The following is a 20,460-nucleotide window of genomic DNA, read 5'->3' on the forward strand; positions in this document are numbered from 1 at the left end:
GTATGTTCACACGGACTATTTTTGACTGTTTTTCGGGCCGTAAACAGCTGAAAAATCAAAAGCAGAACGCCTACAAACATCTGCCTATTGACTTAAATGGGAAAAATGGCGTTCCGTTTTTGGAGCGGTTTTTAATGGACTCCATAGAAAACCAGCTCCAAAAACGGCCGCAATAAACGCGAGTTTCTCAAAAAACTTCTGAAAATCAGCTGTTTTCCCTTCAAAACAGCTCCGTATTTTCAGAGGTTTTTGAGTTTGTGTGCACTTACCCTTATATTGGTATCAATATTACAGACAACAGCCAGTGATATTATTATATAATACACAGTCGAGTCACATTATTATGACCACCTCCTACTTTCGACGTCGGCAGCGCATGAAAGACGTGATGTGTCATGGGCTAGCTTGGTGGGTATAAAAGCTGTGCGATAGGCTGTCTGAACACATATCACTCGTTGTTGCCATGGGTAAAAGGGGCGATTTATCAGCATTGCAAAAAGGGATGATTATTGGCTTTTGGGCCAAGTGTGGCAGTATTTGTCACACAGCGCAGTTTGTGAACCGTTTGCAAGCTGCTGTGTTAAAAGTGTACCGTGAGTGGACACATAGCATCATTGGGAATAACCGACGTGGAAACTGCAGAACACCACGTGCCATTGATGTGATGTGAACGTCGGCTACGAAAGTGCGTGAGGGCCGAACGACACGCTACAGTGGAGCAGCTCGTGAAAATCAACCAGGGGACTACCAAATGTATGTCTAAAACAACAGTTTAGCGAACCCTAATGCGTATGGGGCTACGAAGCAGACGGATGATCACAGCTCCTATGCTAACAAAGGTGCATCGGAAAAAAAGGCTTTGCACGGCCGTATCGGAATTGGACCACCAATGATTGGCAAAGGGTTGCCTTCTCCGATGAGTCACATTTTCTGCTTTATCGAACGGATGGACGTTGGCATATCAGGCAAGAAACAGAGCACAAACACCCTGCAACCATTGCTGGAAGAACACATGCTGGTGGCGGCAGTGTTATTCTCTGAGGAATTTTTTCATGATATTCTCTGGGCCCACTCATCTATGTGGAAGGAACTCTGAACCTATTTGGGTATGAATCCATTGCTGCAGATCACATCCACCCATACATGCTGTTTGTCTTCCCGGGGGCAGATGGAATCTTCCAGCAAGACAATGCAACGTGTCACATGGCTAGAAGTGTCCGGCAGTGGTTGGAAGAGCAGGACCAAGACTTCCAAGTACTTCCCTGGCCCCCTAATTGGCCAGACTTGAACCCAATTGAGCATCTGTGGGACCACCTCGATCATCTTGTTCGCTCTATGGATCCTCCCCCACGCACCCTCCAGCAAATGTGGGAAGCACTGCAGTCAGCATGGCTCCAGATACCGGAGACGGCATACCAGCACCTTATTGAGTCTCTCCCAGCCCGTCTAGCTGCTGTCCGTGCTGCACACGGCGGCTACTCTGGATACTAGCTGATCATAATAATGTGACTCGACTGTGTATATTCCATTCATGACCTGTATAGGATTCCTGTTTGACAATCAAGTGCATTTAATAACAAAAAATATATACAATTATGAAACTATGGTGCATAAAATAAGCACATTGAATATGAACCGTTACCACTGTAAATAGTCTTGCTATATTTACACAAAAATGTCCTAAAAGTTTACAAAAAGCAAGTAGTGGCCCAATAGTATGAATTCCCTCTGGATGGATACCAATTACTCCATAGGTTTTGCCCAAGCAAAGTGTATGCAGACTCAGGCTACAAACCTAAAAATGGTAATATATGGATATGTATAACTTCCAAAATAGCACATGCAAAAGAATCTGCTGAAACAGAATGAAAGTGTTAGCCAGCTGTGTCTGGGATGCGTGTCCGCTACACTTGTGTAATCCAATAGTAGCAATGTAGAGCCCCTTCCCACACATCTTTACCTTACATTTATGACCTGTCTTTCCTTGAAGCACCTATTAGCTAGTGTGAACGACATGTTACAGTGAAAACTTCCAATTGGTTGTGAGAGTTCATATGCTCCAAGTGCCGTAAACTATGAAGCAATGAGAAATGGGAAGGCAAAATTAAAACGCTCTAATGAACAGCGCAACATCCCATCATACTTATCCTCTGGTAAAATATATAAAATTACAAAAATCTGAATCAATGTGTTTAAATTGTCAATGCAGGTAATAAACACGAATGCATGAAGATGTACGGTGTCCATAAGGAAACAGTCCTGTTCATATCATTCACGTAAATATATATATATTATAATAAAAACAGTCAATGTCCACATTTTATCATCATGCTGTTCCTAGGTTTAAAATTCTGTGTCCATTAATTTATTAACATTTTTTTTTATAGCAGCTGAAGCTTTGTTTTTCTGATACGGCGCTCCAAATCCTCATATAAACAGATTTAAATTATGAAATTCTAGCTGCCTGCACCTACCACAAGGGGGAGCTTACTGCATACTGTATTATTATGGAGTGCAATCTACAGTGTGCAGTAGGCTCCTGAACTCCCCCTAGTGGTTGGGGAAAACTTGATGCCATCAATTAGTCAACACAGAAGTTTAGACCTATTTAGATTAACAAAATTAAGCTCAAGTGTGGACATTCATTTTAAAGTGACTATCTAGACCCCTGACTGGACAGTCATTGTACCCGTCTTTCCCCCTAGTATTTACCCCTTCCTGCATTAGCAAATTATAGCACGTCCTGTTGGTTGTGTAAACACACACGCCGTAATGATGCTGTAACGGTTCAGAGAAACCTGGGCCGTAGAAGAATGCAGGTCGTCTGGTCGGATTAGTGTGTGATGCTCTGGACATTGTTCTGCTGGGAAACCTTGTGTCCTGGCATTCATGTGGATGTTACTTTGACACGTACCACCTACCTAAATATTGTTGCAGATCAAGTACACCACTTCATGCCAACGGTAATCGCTAATGACAGTGGCCTCTTTCAGTGGGATAATGCTCCCTGCCACACTGTACAAATTGTTCAGGAATGGTTTAAGGCTCATGACAAAGATATCTGTTGTTCACTTGGCATCCAAGATTTGATATAGCGCGCGCGCGCGCACGGCGACAAAAAATTTCTTCTGCACAACTAACAAAAAAAATGGCAATAACGGAACTGATGAGCCTAAAGTTATTCTTGAGGACTTTAATAACTGTAATTAATCATTACCCTATAAAGGTTATCACAAGACTATAAAAAGGCGATTTATCTAGACCGTGACACGTGTCTGCTCCATCTTTAATAAATAATGCGTATATGAAAAGTTAATAAACTGTGCAACATATGGGCAAGGTGAGAAAACAACAAGCACAGGATATTTAATAATTTTTCAATACATTTCAAGCTATGGTTCTATTTAAGGCACAGTCAGAGCTCTCACTTTTTTTCTCATTACAACCTCCACAGAAGGACAGATGGCCGGTTGTCAACATCCATGAAAAATAAAAATCAGAGCAGAGATCTTTGCGAGTATGTGAGCAGGATGCAAACGATGACCCGATATGTAATACCGAGACGTAAAAATGTCACAAAACAGAGATGTTATGAAAATGTCAGCAATGGTGTTAAGACTTCAAAAAAGGTTACAAATTTCCAAACAAAATCATTTTTACATTGTTCTACGAATACACATCCACAACGCTATGAGCCATTAGAAAATTTCAGTAGTCGAGAGGTCTCTTCCAGCCTAAAAAGGAATAGAGAACGAAGAACAGTTATACAAGCAACGCAAAAAAACATTGATGATGTATCACATGGTGGCGCGGGTCTGGAATGCCTACGTCAACCTGCCATATCCGACGGGTTATTTACACGTTATGTAATATAATACCGCTTCTTCTTTCGTAACAACCGTTTGGAGTGCTATTCCATTCAATGATGTCCCCTGAAAACTTAATAAATGGCTTTGTAGGGACTTCTTGTAATGAATCTGGTCCCCCACACATGTAGGTATGACACCGCTATAGATGAACAGGCTCCTAGAGGTCTTGTATTTTTTAACTTACATTTTAGTTAATCTGTCCATTCTTTGTTTTGTGCTCTCCTGTGGAGACATATAGATGGAAGATTCTTTATTTTTTATTTACAACATACAGAATCATATGAAACAAATGACTGGTACATGTTGAACTTGTAGCCAATGAAAATGTTTACCATTGAACACCACTTTACTTATATATATATATTTTTTTCAAAAAACTTGAATACATAGTAATATTTATCTTGTACTGATCCGGTCTCAAAACCTTTATTATAGTCCAGAGCTGCATTCATAATTCTGCTGGTGTCAGTCAACAGGCTTTTTCACAGACACACTCTAAAAGCTTTACGGTGCTGTAAACAGTAAACTGGCCATACACGACATACGCTCATTCAACAGACAATTATATCTCACAACACACTTATAAACATGAGGACTAAGTGGATATTATTCTAACCTTATGTGTGGCCAGCTTTAGGTTTTCCTACATGAGATGCACATTTTCCAGAATACATATCAAGACAAGCCCTGTGCAGACAATGAGCCAGCAAGGGATGCTAGGATATGGAGCTCTGAAGCCTGCAGGATTGTCAATGTAGATCTGGACTATAATACGGGCTGCAACTCAGGAGCTGTATACGTAATGCGTTTACAGGGTTACTCAATTTCATATATAGATGAATTCTATAGGTAAACACTAATGGCGTTGTATGGTACTGTAGTTTAATTAACCCATTATCCCACATAAAATCCAAACTAATGTGTTTGCGCCTAGAAAGGAGCGAAAATGTGGCGCATAAAGCAGGATCAGGATTAAAACCTATTTATTAAGCTAATGCGTCGAAAAGAACACATCTTTGTGCTTCACTAAACAAAGTCTCACAAAAAGAAGCATGGCTTAGACAAAATTAGTGTGGCATAAAATCTGCCAAAGATTTGGCACAAAATTCCGTAGCAAAACAAGACAAATCAAAGGTGGTATAAAGAAGAGAAAGACGACTAACCGGTCAAGATGCACCATATGTATCATGCAGCTCCCTTGTGAGAAATTTGACAAATCTGACTGCATGGTCTTATTTTACACGGTCTAAATCTTAGCATTAGTATATCCTTTCCACGGAGGGTGAATAAATTAGATTTCTTGGATTATGCCCCCTGGAGTGCCGCTCGTTTTTGTGCTATTATTCTTTAGAAGTCCAGGTTTGAAGGTCAAGCTGGTGAGCAGGGCACCCACTATTTGGATCTTTGGATCTAGACTCCTGTTCACAGTGCCACCCCATTGAACACTAACATTATATATATATATATATTACACACACACACATTATTATGACCACCAGCTAATATCGAGAGTAGCCGCCGTGTGCAGCACGGACAGCAGCTAGACGGGCTGGGAGTGACTCAATAAGGTGCTGGTAGGAGGTCTCCGGTATCTGGAGCCATGCTGACCGCAGTGCTTCCCACATTTGCTGGAGGGTGCGTGGGGGAGGATCCATAGAGCGAACAAGATGATCGAGGTGGTCCCACAGATGCTCAATTGGGTTCAAGTCTGGCAAATTAGGGGACCAGGGAAGTACTTGGAAGTCTTGGTCGTGCTCTTCCAACCACTGCTGGACATTTCTAGCCGTGTGACACGTCGCATTGTCTTGCTGGAAGATTCCATCTGCCCCCGGGAAGACAAACAGCATGTATGGGTGGACGTGATCTGCAGCAATGGATTCATACCCAAATCGGTTCCGAGTTCCTTCCACATAGATGAGTGGGCCCAGAGAATATCATGAAAAAATTCCCCAGAGAATAACGCTGCCGCCACCAGCATGTGTTCTTCCAGCAATTGTTGCAGGGTGTTTGTTCTCTGATGTTTCTTGTCTGACGCGCCAACGTCCATCTGATCGATGAAGCAGAAAACGTGACTCATCGGAGAAGGCAACCCTTTGCCAATCATCAGTGGTCCAATTCCGATACTGCCGTGCAAATTGAAGACTTTTTTCCGATGCAACTTTGTTAGCATAGAAGCAGTGACCATCCGCCCGCTTCGGAGCCCCATACGCAGTAGGATTTGCTGAACTGTTGTTTTAGACACACGTCTGATAGCCCCCTGGTTGATTTTCACGGTGAGCTGCTCCACTGTAGCGTTTCGTTCGGCCCTCACGCACCTCGTAGTCGACGTTCACCCCTCACCACCAAGCCAGTCCAAGACACATCACTTCCTTCATGGGCTACGCGCTGCCGACGTCTAAAGTAGGAGTTGGTCATAATAATGTCACTTGACTGTGTATAAAATATAAATTCAGTTCAAATATTATTAATGCTTTGACATATTGATGTCAAATTGATTAACGCTGGCCAATTATCTAAGTCTCCCTCTGGTAGGTACCTGGAAACTATCAAGAAACTGCTGTTGACTGATCTACTGTTCTTACTATGTATCTCTACTTGGTACTTTGAATATATAATGACATAGTGCTGTGAATGTTCTTTGTAAAATGTATTACAAAAAAAAAAAAAATGAATAAAAAGACAATCCTTTGCTTTGAAGCCAATGCAGCTGGCGGCCAATCTGCATCCAACAGGTGGGACCCACATCTACCAGCCATTTATGGCATAACCTGCAGGTATCCCATGAATGATTCAGATGAGAAAACACTTTTAAAACGTCAAAAATGTTTTGTTTAGACCCTGCAGAGCCGCCATATTGTTAGTTAGAGAGAGAAAATAATTGGTGGTAATCATCCGTGGACGTCTCAGCTTCCTGGACCGCAGCAAACCTTACATGAGGTGGGATGGAATATTAGAGTTAACCGCAGTCATACCGGAGTTATATATACTAAGTGCTGTTTGCCATTTGCACCTTCAAAGCTGAAAGGGTTTCCAAGTAGCGCATAGTCTCCCACTAGTGTCTAATAACAAATAATAGGTAGGAATTACAAGTCATCGGCCGCCACCAATGATTGCGCGAGCTTTCGACCGTGCAACGGAATTCACACAACCATTTGGCCGTCTCGCTTACCCTCGAGTCTTCTGTCAAGTTGCTATAATTCACGTCAATAGCTGCAGGAGAGGATTCTGCTGACAGAAGAGAACTGTATCCAGACGACTGGTGATTGTTTGCTGGTAGATCTGCCTTAATGTTCAAACCTGTGAAGAAACAGCCATTTATGAATAACCTTTGTCTATTTACAGGGTCAGCCATCAAACATGATTTACTGCTGGTGAGGAGCATGGGGTTTATATAGAATCCTGCGGTCCCAGGTCCAACTGGAATTTTTCCTGCTATTCTCATTGCTAAATTATAGGCACAAAAAGCAAGTGACCCAGACAACAAGAAATCCAAACCTTTAACCTCAAGAATGTGACGGCGATCACCGAGAGGAAGAACAAAATCACCGCTGTATTATTGGATAAACATTACAACCTTGTCTGCACAAAGGCTGACAGATTATTTTTATATATTATTATTAATAAATTCTAAACACATATGCCAAAAAAACAATGTTAATAATAAGTCTTCAATTCTGATACGAGAAATTAGATGGATTTATGCTTAATACCAGTAGATGGCAGTAGAACCACATGAGGAAACGGAACATTGTAATATGGCCCATTAAATCAAACAAGCCTAGAATGTGAATTAGCCATAGAAAGAACTAAAAAATAATAACGACACTGGACCTTTAAACGTGTATATTGTAGTACATTACAAGAAAGATTATTGCTTGAAAAGTTTGGGATCAGTTGTGCAAGAACATAACACTGTGACCCAAACTGGTAAATTACTCTATGGCGAACGCCGATAGTATTGTTAGGGGCTGCATTTACACACGACAAGTCAGTTGCTCATTGGCTATAATAAGTTGGATTTTTTTTATAAGTCTTCCTATACTGCGATTCACTTGGTCTCGGTAACGCAGATGGAAGACAAGCATTAACACTATGGTTACCCAGAGCTGGGGGCTGTAGTATATAGATGAGGTAAGGGGCTGCTGTAGAGTTTCGGAACCAGTTAGACCACTCCAGGCCAGTTTGATTTTTTTAGTAGCCAACCAATAGGAATTCCTATGGGACATAATTATAGAACAAAATAAAATGTTTATAGGTGCAAACCAAACCGCTACGAGATATGGCTACCTGGTACTTGTTCAGCCCTCTGTTAAAATGTAGCGAAAAATTGACTGTTGGCCTCTTAACCCCTTCAGTCTGACAGTAACTTACATTCTTCGGTCTGTATGTCGTCATGAGGACCTGAACAAGTCCAGAGGCTGTTCGTTATTGTCAGACCTGAAATGCCTTAGGGCCTGTCCACACAAACACACATAACAAAACTTGTGCAGCAATTCTGGTAAAAAACAAACAAAACGCAGCCATTCGGCTGCGGAAAAAACGCACCATTTCCTGCGGTTTTTATGGCAGAAAATGGTGCGTATTTTGCTGTGTTTTTCCAAATGTTAGGAAATGGAGACATCTCCTCTGAAAAACGCAGCAATTATGGCCACTTTCCGAAGCAGGAATGGACTTGCTGCGGTGCGAAAAAATACGCACCGCAGGTCAATTTCTGCTCTGAATTTTTTCGCAGCGTGTGGATGAGATTTGTTAATTCTCGAAATTCTGACCAATTCCGTAGCGCGAGGACGAGCCCTTATGCTGCAGGAACGCTGCGATCGTCACTGTCAATGCACGATGTACGTGACTTCAAATATGTAATAATTACCCCCAGCCACCAATTTTTCCCTGTTCTATCTGCTTTTTAGCGCGTTTATTAAAAACGGTCTGTGCTTGGATGATTTTCCTCTATGTACAGATACTGCGTCTAAAGTTAAGGGGGAGATATAGCGGCATCATACATTACACTATGTACAGTCATATCATCGCTATGCACGGGAAAGATTATTGATTAAACAAAACTACCCTAAAACAGAACATGAAAAAAAAAAAAGAGGAAAAATTATACTTTTTACTCTTTTTCTGGCCATTTTTCCCTAAACAAAATAAAATCATGTCCCATTTTAAATAATAAGAAAGCCCTATGCAAAAAAAATTACATTTCAGTTTGGATTTTCAAAAAAGAAATGGACATGATGCAGATGGAGAATCCGCACCATAAGTCAATTTCCGAAGCATGTGGATAGAATTTTTTCAAATCGTAACCACTTTGCTGCTACTGTAATACACCCTGGGATTTCAAGACGCTGTGTGGACGTACTCTTAGAATACAGCATTTCATAAGGTGACATTTTGTTCTGGCCCAAATCACCCCCGATCCTGAAAGGGTTCATTTAAAAAAAACAAAAAACCCTGAGGAAGTGTGAAGAACCCAGCCATTTCTAGCGGTAGGCAGTGTAGATTCATATACAATTTTTCCGAAAAACTACTAATGATTGGTTACAACGGTTGGCACTAAAAATCAACCAGAATCTGGCATCAATTGTAGCTGAAATCTATGCTGGCTCGTGGCTGGCATAAATTTAATGAAGTGTCGCAAGGATAGCCGAAGATGCAACCAGTTTATTATCACATGCCTCTCAATAAATTTGTTACATCTTACTTTAGGTTTTTGTTTACTTCATTAAGGTGTAACTAAACATTCAAAAAAACATCTGACATGTCATAGTGACATGTCAGAAGTTTTGATTGGTGGTGGTGCGAGCACTGAGACCCACCACCAATCGCTAAAACGTAGAGGCAGTAGCGCACGTGTGAGCGCTCAGCAGCTTAGTATCTGTTTGAATTTTTCCGGAAAGCCGATGTAGCGATGTACGGGTTCATAGACATTCTATTGAGTTCGTACACCGCTACATTGATTGCCGTAAAAAGCCAAACAGAAACTAAGCTGCTGAGCGCTCTCACAAGCGCTTCTGTTGCTTTGTTTTAGTGATTGGTGCCAATAAAATGTCACCATGACATGTCAGAAGTTTGTTGAACATTTAGTCACCCTTTAAGACTGGCGTAGTATTTTTTTTATTTTTTTAAACAATACATTTTTATTCAATTTTGCAAAGTTTTTTTACAAATCAAAGTACAAACTGATGACCTCTAAACAATGCGAGATCATCAAAGACATAACATAACAAAATAAAAACGTCACAAAATTATTGCATCACTGTATCAAGCAGAGAAAGGTAAAAAGAGAAATTTTTTTTACAATTCTCCTACCAACACGGATGAAAAATTAGAGATAGTTAAAGAAGATATTTAGAAGTACTCCAAGGCTTCCAGGAGTTCACAATTTTGTCATGTCCCTTAATCGAGTAGTTAAGCATAGTTTCATGATGATAATTACTATTAACTCGACAGCAGTGGTTTTTATTTAATAAGACGATCTATTTTCACCACTTTATTAGCGATTTTAGATTTATGCTAATGAGTTGCTTAATGCCCAAGTGGGCGTTTTTACTTTAGACCAAGTGGGCGTTGTACAGGGGAGTGGATGACGCTGACCAATCAGCCTCATGCACTCCACTCCATTCATTTAGTCAGCGCATAGGGATCCTGCTAGATCCTTATGTGCTGTCTTATACTAACACATTAACAATACTGAAGTGTTTAGACAGTGAATAGACATTCCACGGGATGTCTATTCACAATCTCTGCACTTCGTTACTGTTTCTATGGTAGTTACAGCAGAGGAAGCGTAATCTCGCGAGATCACGCTGTAGATGACAGGTTACAATGAGATTACGCTTATTCTGCTGTAACTACCACAGACAGATTAACGAAGTGCACAGATTGTGAATAGATATCCTGTGGAATGTCTATTCACTGTCTAAACACTTCAGTATTGTTAATGTGTTAGTATAAGACAGCACATAAGGATCTAGAAGGATCCCTATGCGCTGAGTAAATGAATGGAGAGGAGTGCATGAGGCTGATTGGTCAGCGTCATACACTCCCCTGTACAACGCCCACTTGGTCTAAAGTAAAAACACGCCCACTTGGGCATTAAGCAACTCATTAGCATAAATCTAAAATTGCTAATAAACTGGTGAAAACAGATCGTTTTTTTAAATAAAAAGCATTACTGTCACCTACATTACAGCGCCGATCTCCTTATGTAGGAGATACGGCACTTATAATGTGGTGACAGAGCCTCTTTAATACAGCACCCCTAAAGTGTGCAAATTCAAATTGTAAGATATCTAGAAAGCATGGTGGATGTCTAATTGTGGAAAAAAATCCAGGCAGACGTGTGCTAGGAAACGTAAAGAATAGCAATATTTTATCTACAAAATTCTAACACCAGCTAAATACATCTTCAGACCGACTCCCTTTTTCTAAGAGCTACAACACGGTGTGAGAATATGACTTTACATGACACTCACCAGGAGGTACTTCATTTGTCATTCTGCTTGATGTACGTTCCTCACTTATAGATGTGAACTCAGATGCCAAATCTCTCTGGAAAGATTGAATAACATATTCCTTATAAAGTGACTTAAAGGGGTTGTCCAGTGACCGAAATATCCATGAATATTGGTAGGGGTCCGACTCTTGGCACCCCTGCCTCTCAGCTGTGTGAAGCGCCCGCTACCCTCCGGCGTGTAAAGCTTCCTCTTCATCGCTCACACAGTGCCACACTGCCCAACGCAGACACATCCCTAGCGGCACAGCACAAAATTACAGCTGACTCCAATTCTTTCACTATGGTAGGAAGCTGTAATACTGTGCTCCGTTGCTATGAATGTGTCCGAGTTGGGCAGTGTTATGCAGGGTTGTCACGATACCAAAATTTGGACTTCGATACCGATACTTTGTGTAGTATTGCGATACTAGATACCAAAACGATACTTTGCCAACAATAATAATAATCACAACATTTTCTGATGTGAGGCGAATGATGTGATGAATTTTGAACCTCCACGTGCCTCACATGAATAGTAATTAACCCCATCATGTTCCTCAGTCATAATGGACAACATTGGGTTAATATGTTAGGTACATGATTGGGTTAATTACTATTAATGTGAGGCACATGGAGGTTCAAAATTCAGAATACCTCGTGCCTCACATTAATAAGCGAAAGAAAGCAGTTTTTTTTAATTTCCAACAGCGTAAACATCATAAATGACGCTATAAATTTGTTATTACGGTCGCGACAATACCGGATGTGTATATTTTATGTATTGAAACTTATTTTAAAGTTTATTGTAAAAAAAATTATGTTTTTTTTATTTAAAGTTTCTTTATTTATTTTTAAACTTTAATGTACTGGCATACATCTATATGCCAGTACATTAGCCTGTGTACGGATAGTCAGGACATACCTAAGTGTGCCCCAACAGGAAATATGGTCAGACAGCCCTTCAATAGACCCTTAGCTGTCTGCCCATATATGGTATGTCCCTCAATCGCGTCACAGGGATTCCCTGTGGCACGATCCAAAGGGCATCCCCCCTTCTCATTTTCCCCTTAAATGCTGCGGTCAGCTTTGAGATAAGAGATTTCACTGATCTCCGCCAGTAGAGCGGGGCTGTGTAATACAGCCTTTGCCCCGCTCCTTACAAGGAGTGAGCACGCACGATCAGCATGAGGTGATGCGGCCAGCGCTGCATTAATGAGAAGCGACGCAGGCACTGAAGACAGAGAACATGGTGGTTTGCAGTGCGCCTGCCGTGTTCGGTCTTCAGTGCCGGTGCTCCTTAGTGCGCGCACTTGTCAGGACTCTGTAGAGGGGCAATGGCTGTATTAGATAGCCGTAGACCCGCTCTAACAACATTCATGTGTTACTACACTTAGCTGTGCGGCCACACAGCTTAGTATCGAAATACATGAATTAACGGTATTGAACCGTTTGAGGGTGCATGGTATTGAAATTTCGATGCATCGTGCAACCCTAGTGTGGAATAGTGTCAGAGTCTTTGACTTAATGTTTCATCAATCAACATACTTCAGGAGTTACTCTAGTCCACAACAATCATTTAATTCCATTTTCTGGTTAATAAACAGCGATATTTTTGAGCCTATGTTGTGATCCTAAATGTGCCAGACCTAGTTTTCTAAATCGATACCTCAATGGGTTTATAACAACTGGATCATCGGAGTGAGGGAAGTGAATACTAAGTGCATTGAGAAGTAGGATGACACTGAGGAAAATATTAAGTTTTTTATGCCAGTGTTCTGGTAGGGAACAGTCGCAAACGGCACAAAAGTCGCAAGTTGCTGTAAAAATGACGACTTTTGCGCCGTTTCTACTGCTCACGCCTTTTTTCCCCCAAAACACCCAACAAATTTATCATAATTTATGTGCAAGTTATGGTGCAAATCTATGCCAGCCCATGGCTGGCATGTATTTCACTTTCTGGCACATGGATGGCCAGTGATGTACCCAATTTAATAAGAGGTGTGCGCTTCTTAATAAAAAGCTTTTTACTCCAACTTTCTTCCAATGAGCACAGGAGAAAGTAGCAGTATCTGTGGTTCAGCCTGAGGTTTAACAAGAATGAAATACAGAATTATAAAAATACATAAAAACAAGTAAAATTTTCTTTAAACCATTGAATTTAGGAGGTTTACTGTCAGAGTACGTGACGGAAGCGGCTCTTCAGCTGTGTGTGGCAGCGCTCCTTCTGTCCCGCGACTTGACTACATCACATGTAACAGGCTACAAACCTTTTTTAATTGCAACAAGCGGTCTGTTTCCAGGAGAAGGACCCGACTAAGAAGGTTATTCCAGTCTGTTTCATCGATGATTATTTTCCCTTTCATACTGGTCTCCAGTGCCTGCAGTCTGTCCTCCATCCAGTCAAGTCTTGAAAGTTTGTCTTGACATTCAGCAAGCTGGGCCTTCAGTAAATCTATCTGGGTGTCCTTTGTCACCTGCAATGACACAACTGCTTTAGATTTCCCAGAGCGAAGTCATATTAGTGCGTGTGCTCTGCATTGTACACTGCTCTCCATACTTACTCCACTTAGACAATTCAGAAGTTCCTTGCTGTCATTATTGCATAAAGTTCTTTTAAAGCAGACCCCCGGATTATTAGCGGAGCATGCTTATAATAACCAGTGCTAAAAAAGAGGGAGCTTCTCACAGCAACCCTTCCAGATGTTCACTTAATATTCTACACTCTGCCTTTTATCAGGCATCTGTGCAGCCAAAAGGCGTTGGATTATTACATGGACAAGCAGGAGAGAGAAAAAAAAAGAAGACCTATAACCCCTTAAGGGTTATTTTTAGGCATCAATTTCTTCACCACGCCGTTTCCGAGAGCCATAGCTTTTACATTTTTCGGCACTGCATTTGTACATTTTTTTTTTTTTTGCTTGCTTGACAAGTTGTATTTTTTAATGGCTTGATTTTAGGCTACATAAAATGTCTAGAAAAACGTTTATTAAATTTTTCGGGAGAATAGAAAAAATGTGGGTTTTGTTTTTATGTTCACCGTACGGTATAATTTATATTACGTTTTATGTTTTACTACAATTGCACAGTAAAAAAAAAAAAAAAACTTGTGAAAGCAATAACTTTTTTTTTTTTACTGCTGACCGTGCTTCAAGAGGGCTTGTTTTTTGCAGGGCGAGGTGTAGTTTTTATTGATATAATTTTGGGCTAGATAGGACTTGATCAAAAAAGGAATAAGTTAGAGAGGAAGGGGGTCATAAAAAAACCACCCCAATTCCACCATAATGATTATTTTATTATTATTATTTTTTTTTTTTTAAGGTGTTCACTGCACGGTGCGGCATAAATAAAACATTTTTTTTATATAGCACGGTTCGTTATGGTTGCAGCAATATCAATTATCTGTACTTTATTGTAATTTTTTTTCATTAAAGCATTTTGTAAGGGGGAAAAAGGTTTTTTCTAAACATATTATTTACATTTTTATGTTGATCATTTGATTACTTACATAATACTAATATATTGCAGTGTGTTTGTCTATTAGCCTCCGGCAGGGCCTCACATGGCAGCTCTGAGAGTGCCTTGGCAACCCATTAACACCCCATGATCGTGTCATGGTGGAGCTGATGGAGAGAAAGATGAAGCCTCTTCCCTCTGTATAACTACTTAGATGCCGTGGTCACTTTTGACTGCGGCATCGAAGGGTTTGAAAGGCCGGGTTCAAAGTCAGCTCTGATCACAGCCGCTGCGGCAGAGTTTCAGCGGACATTCTATCGGCGAGAATAAGGAGCCACTCTGTAAGATTGACTTTTCTTTTGGTGGACCCGAGTCATCCATGTAATTTTTTCATCTAAATGGTCGCCGTGTAATACTACTTATTCCCTGCAGTGGCCAATGCAGGAGAAATGCCTGGCTGGCCTCGGCAAAATCAGCTGTTTGGTGTAATGCCAGGAGGCAAGCTCGCAGCAAACAGCTGTTCTCCGTGGGTTTTCCAAAATAAGTGCTCTCTGATCAGACCATTTGCAGCTATAGTGTGTCACATTCAGGCCTTTGCTGCTTCAGCTTAGACACAGCAGCTTGGTCTCGTGACCAGTTTCCCGGCGATCACGCGATAGCCGGGGCCAATGGAGAATGTGGACCAGGGGTGGTCAACAGAAGGCTGGCTGCTGTGTACTTGACTATAAGAACCAGACAGACGGATAATAGAGAAGCAACTGGGAATTTTTATTGCTCATGACTTCCCTGCTCTATTATTGCAATGTGATTCTGATGAAGAGTCTCTATGAAAAATGTATGTATTCTGGTGAGACACAGCTGCATCCACTAAAATATCAGATCTACATTTATCTTACCTCATTCTCCCACGGATCTTCCTCTTCACAATCGGATATAGAAACTACTTCTTCCTTTTGTGACACAAATAATTCACTAGCCACAGGGAAAGAAGATAGATGAAGGTCAGTACCTGTATGGCGCTCGACAAGGATCTTTTTCTGTAAAAAAAATAATTACATTAGTTTATAGGGAGTACTGCTGATGTCTCCCTGTCTCCCTACCTCCCTGCTGGGTTTCTTTTAATGTAGCACTCCCCCAAATTTTTATGGTCTGGCCCATTAGAGAGGCACATTATGGTGAAAGTAATTTTCTTCCCGGTGGCTGTATTTGTGAGTTATCCTCTCCTTTCTGGTCCTCAGCTGTGTCATGTCACCCGCAATAGAACTCTCCAACTGCCACAGCGTCTCATGTGTGGATAGGAAGTCAGTTTCTCTATTAGGGTATGTTCACACTGAGTTTTTTTGTAGGCAGAAAATTCTGCCTGGAAAAATCAGGTCTGGTTGTTTTGAAGTGGTTTTGCACCACACGTGTTTTTTGCCGCAATAGGACATGTCACTTCTTTTTCCCACGAGCATTTTTTTTTTTCTTGCTCGCGGTAAAAAAAACCTCCATCTCCCATTGAAATCAATGGGAGTCAATTTCGGCCGTTTTTTGCCGCGGTTTCCGCGGCAAAAAACTCAGTGTGAACAGGGCCTTACAGCCTCGATTTGAGTCTTATAGGAATGAATAGAGAAACTGACTTCCTGTCCACACATGAGACGCTGTGGCAGTTGGAGAGTCCTATTCCTGGTCACATGACACAGCTGAGGACCAGAAAGGAGAGGATAACTCACAAATATAACCACCGGTAAGAAGATTACCTTCACCACAATTTACAGAATGTGCCTCTCTAATGGGCCAATCAGCGTCATACACTTCTCCCCATTCATTTACACAGCACATAGCGATATAGCTATCTGCAGCCACATAAACACACTATAACGTTACTGCAGTGTCCTGACAATGAATATACATTACCTCCAGCCAGGACGTGATGTGTATTCAGAATCCTGACCACTTCTGTAGCGTCTCTGTGATTTACAGCATAGCAGGTGTAGTCTCGCGAGATTACGCTGTAAACTGTCATTCACAGCGAGATCTCGCTGTGCTGTGTATCACAGAAACGCTACAGAAGTGGTCAGGATTCTGAATAGACATCACGTCCTTGTTGAAGATAATGTATATTCATTATCAGGACACTGCAGTAATGTTCGTGTTTGTGGCTGCACATTGCGATATAGATATATAGGCATTTGACACTGTCCCCCATAGACGTCTAATGGGTAAATTAAGGACTATAGGTTTAGAAAGTATAGTTTGTAATTGGATTGAGAATTGGCTCAAGGACCGTATCCAGAGAGTTGTGGTCAATGATTCCTACTCTGAATGGTCCCCGGTAATAAGTGGTGTACCCCAGGGTTCCGTGCTGGGATTAATCGCACTATTTCTATTTTTGCAGATGACACCACGCTATGTAATATAGTTCAGACTATGGAAAATGTTTGTGAATTGCAAGCGGATTTAAACAAGCTGAGTGTTTGGGCGTCCACTTGGCAAATGAAGTTTAATGTAGATAAATGTAAAGTTATGCATCTGGGTACGAACAACACGCATGCATCATATGTCCTAGGGGGGAGCTACACTGGGGGAGTCACTTGTTGGGAAGGATCTGGGTGTACTTGTAAATCATAAACTAAATAACAGCATGCAATGTCAATCAGCTGCTTCAAAGGCCAGCAAGATATTGTCGTGTATTAAAAGAGGCATGGACTCGCGAGACAGGGATGTAATATTGCCACTTTACAAAGCATTAGTGAGGCCTCATCTAGAATATGCAGTCCAGTTCTGGGCTCCAGTTCATAGAAAGGAGGCCCTGGAGTTGGAAAAAATACAAAGAAAGCAACGAAGCTAATTAGGGTCATGGAGAATCTAAGTTATGAGGAAAGATTAAAAGAACGAAACCTATTTAGCCTTGAGAAAAGACGACTAAGGGGGGACATGATTAACTTCTATAAATATATGAATGACACATACAAAAAATATGGTGAAATCCTGTTCCATGTAAAACCCCCTCAAAAAACAAGGGGGCACTCCCTCCGTCTGGAGAAAAAAAGGTTCAAGCTGCAGAGGCGACAAGCCTTCTTTACTGTGAGGACGGTGAATTTATGGAATAGCCTACCGCAGGAGCTGGTCACAGCAGGGACAGTAGATGGCTTTAAAAAAGGGTTAGATAATTTCCTAGAACAAAAAAATATTAGCTCCTATGTGTAGAAATTTTTTACTTCCCCTTTCCGATCCCTTGGTTGAACTTGATGGACATGTGTCTTTTTTCAACCGTACAAACTATGTAACTATCTGCAGAGTAAATGAATGGAGAGAAGTGTAGGACGCTGATTGGTCACTGATTGGTCAGCGTCATACACTTCTCTCCACAACGCCCACTTGGTCATATAGTAAAACACGCCCAGTTGTCCATTGAGAAACTCATTAGCATAAAGCTAAAATAGGTCATAACTCCGTCAAAAATGATCGTTTTTCGAAATAAAAAAACACTGCTGTAATCTACATTACAGCGCCAATCACATAATGTACAATATAGGGCACTTATAATGTGGTGACAGAGCCTCTTTAAGAGAAGATAGTATCCCTGGTTAGAAGGAAACTACCTATAGGTGGCTCTGCAAAAAGAATATATTTTTTGGGGGGGCATTGTACGAACAGCATTTTTAGTTACGTGGAACGACATTCATTGATTAAAGATCTAAATCTTGTTATGCAAAGGACCATTAAACCAGCATATCCCACACTCAGGACTGAAAAAAGGCATGTCTTATCAAGTTCATCCAAAGAGTTCCCCTACCTTATTAGTGCCACGTCTGTGAGCAAGAGCCTCAGGGAAAGGCTGCCCGCAGTTTGCTACAGTTTTGCAATGCAGTTATTGGTCACGTGGTTTTACAAGCGAATACGTGTTTGCCTTAAAAAGAACACGCAGCCAATAAACACACCGCAAAACTGTGTCCATTCATGGTTAAACACTTGCGATTTTGCGGTGTGTTTTTTGGCTGCGCGGCACAGAAACCAGCCTTACACCAAGGTGTCGACAAGGGGTCAAGAAATTTGCTAGATAAATACAAGATCAATGCACTTTAGGGACAACATATGAGATGGTATGACCTTAAGCCAACATTAGTGTTGTGCCTAGTCGAGCACAGCCATAGAAGCGGAGCAGGTTTTGTAGCACTTTTGTCTTCCAAATATAGGATCAAACAACACTAAACCATAAGCCTGCCGTGCTAGGCAGCGGATTACATGCATACAATTAGGTTTTATTACAAAGTGCATTTTAACTCGTTTTATTCATTGAATAGAATTAGTACCGCCTAAATATCAGCTCGAAGGAGGACATAGACATACAAATATGGCAACAATGATTTTGTCACTTATGTATTTTGCTTGTACATAGTGACAGCTCTCTGATTTAGCATGGATCAGTACATACATGTATACATGGAAGTGCAATTTCTCTTTCTAGCCTATACTACTAGATATACGGATAAAAGTAAACTATATTTGTATAGTTCAGGAAGCATGAAGAGGTTTTTGTCCCCTAATAAAACGCAAGGATAAGAAATAAAATTGTAGTACAGATATAGGACGCAGCCATGGCAACTAGAATGAATACAGGCATTATAGATATAGATGTATTGTTTACATTGCTGGACTGTATTCAGAAAACTAGAAGACGGAGGAATACAGAAATAAGGTTCATGCTACAAAGTGACTTCATTTTACTTTATGACTGAACTTCTTTTTTTGAGAAGGTTTAGTACCGATCACGCTTATTTTTAAAGATCAAGCTGAACTATGGAGAACAAAGGATATAAAGCCCTTCATGACATTCAATGATAGTGCAAGGAAGCCACAGAGACATTCCCGCCATTTCTCTGCAGACTACAGGCTGTTTTGCAGCCTGTGTCTACTACTGCAGGGCGCATGTATTCTGCTGGCAGGCCAGGCAACCGCAACAAATCTACATTACCTACCACTGCCTTGAGACAGAGATGTAATTTTGGCATTTTACACACACACGTGGACAGATTGAGTATATTCAGAGCGGGTAGTGATCAATATAGTTGCCATGGAGGAAGATGGCAAGGACAAAGTCTGTCTCTCGATTGTAGATACTCCATTTTAAAAAGAAAGACCTATACATTTCAGAACGCAAGAAAACTGGATAGAATTGCACGCAGGAGGCAGTTTAGTGTCATATCACAGTCTTGGTAGAAATGGCAGACATTCCAGGTAATAATACTCTTCAGAATGAGAGGACTATTGTTAGTCAACATCAAAATATATTCAAAAGATTATTAAGGACGTCCAGACTCTGCTGCCATTTTTCAACAACACTAAAAGTTCAGTAAAGTTAGAAGAAATCTAGATGTGGTTGCATAGAAGAGAAGAATGGAGATTAGCAAACCGTTATTAAAAAATTGTAGTACAAAAAATATATATATTTGCTGGTAAGTCATAGCGCTCATAAGTGTTGTTACATGGGTGACAATGTAAAGGATTTGCCGATGAAAACGCGGTAGTGTAAGTGAAGAACGTTAGCAATAATGTAGGTTATTTTTTGTAGACTTTCATGCAAAACATGCAATGGGAAAATCTTGGAAAAAAAAAAAAAAAAGACAGTAAATGAATTCGGTTACGTTTACATCTACGTTC

At 40.9% G+C, this 20,460-nt stretch overlaps 1 protein-coding gene across 6 annotated transcripts in view; it reads right to left on the bottom strand.

Annotated features, from left to right (window-relative positions):
- Positions 1-3,178: 3,178 nt before the first annotated feature.
- CEP44 (centrosomal protein 44) overlaps positions 3,179-20,460 on the bottom strand; it is a 43,731-nt gene continuing 26,449 nt past the window's right edge. For all 6 annotated transcript variants that reach the window (XM_075860245.1, XM_075860247.1, XM_075860241.1 and 3 more), the window contains 6 exons: positions 15,714-15,854; positions 13,632-13,838; positions 11,345-11,420; positions 7,039-7,166; positions 4,054-4,091; positions 3,179-3,734 (listed from right to left, as the gene is read on the bottom strand). In XM_075860245.1, coding sequence (XP_075716360.1) covers positions 3,689-3,734; positions 4,054-4,091; positions 7,039-7,166; positions 11,345-11,420; positions 13,632-13,838; positions 15,714-15,854 — 636 coding nt within the window. In that variant the 3' untranslated portion in view covers positions 3,179-3,688. The remainder of the gene's footprint in view (positions 3,735-4,053; positions 4,092-7,038; positions 7,167-11,344; positions 11,421-13,631; positions 13,839-15,713; positions 15,855-20,460) is intronic.

Source organism: Rhinoderma darwinii, chromosome 1 (genome assembly GCF_050947455.1).
Source record: "Rhinoderma darwinii isolate aRhiDar2 chromosome 1, aRhiDar2.hap1, whole genome shotgun sequence".
Taxonomy (NCBI): Eukaryota; Metazoa; Chordata; class Amphibia; order Anura; family Rhinodermatidae; genus Rhinoderma; species Rhinoderma darwinii.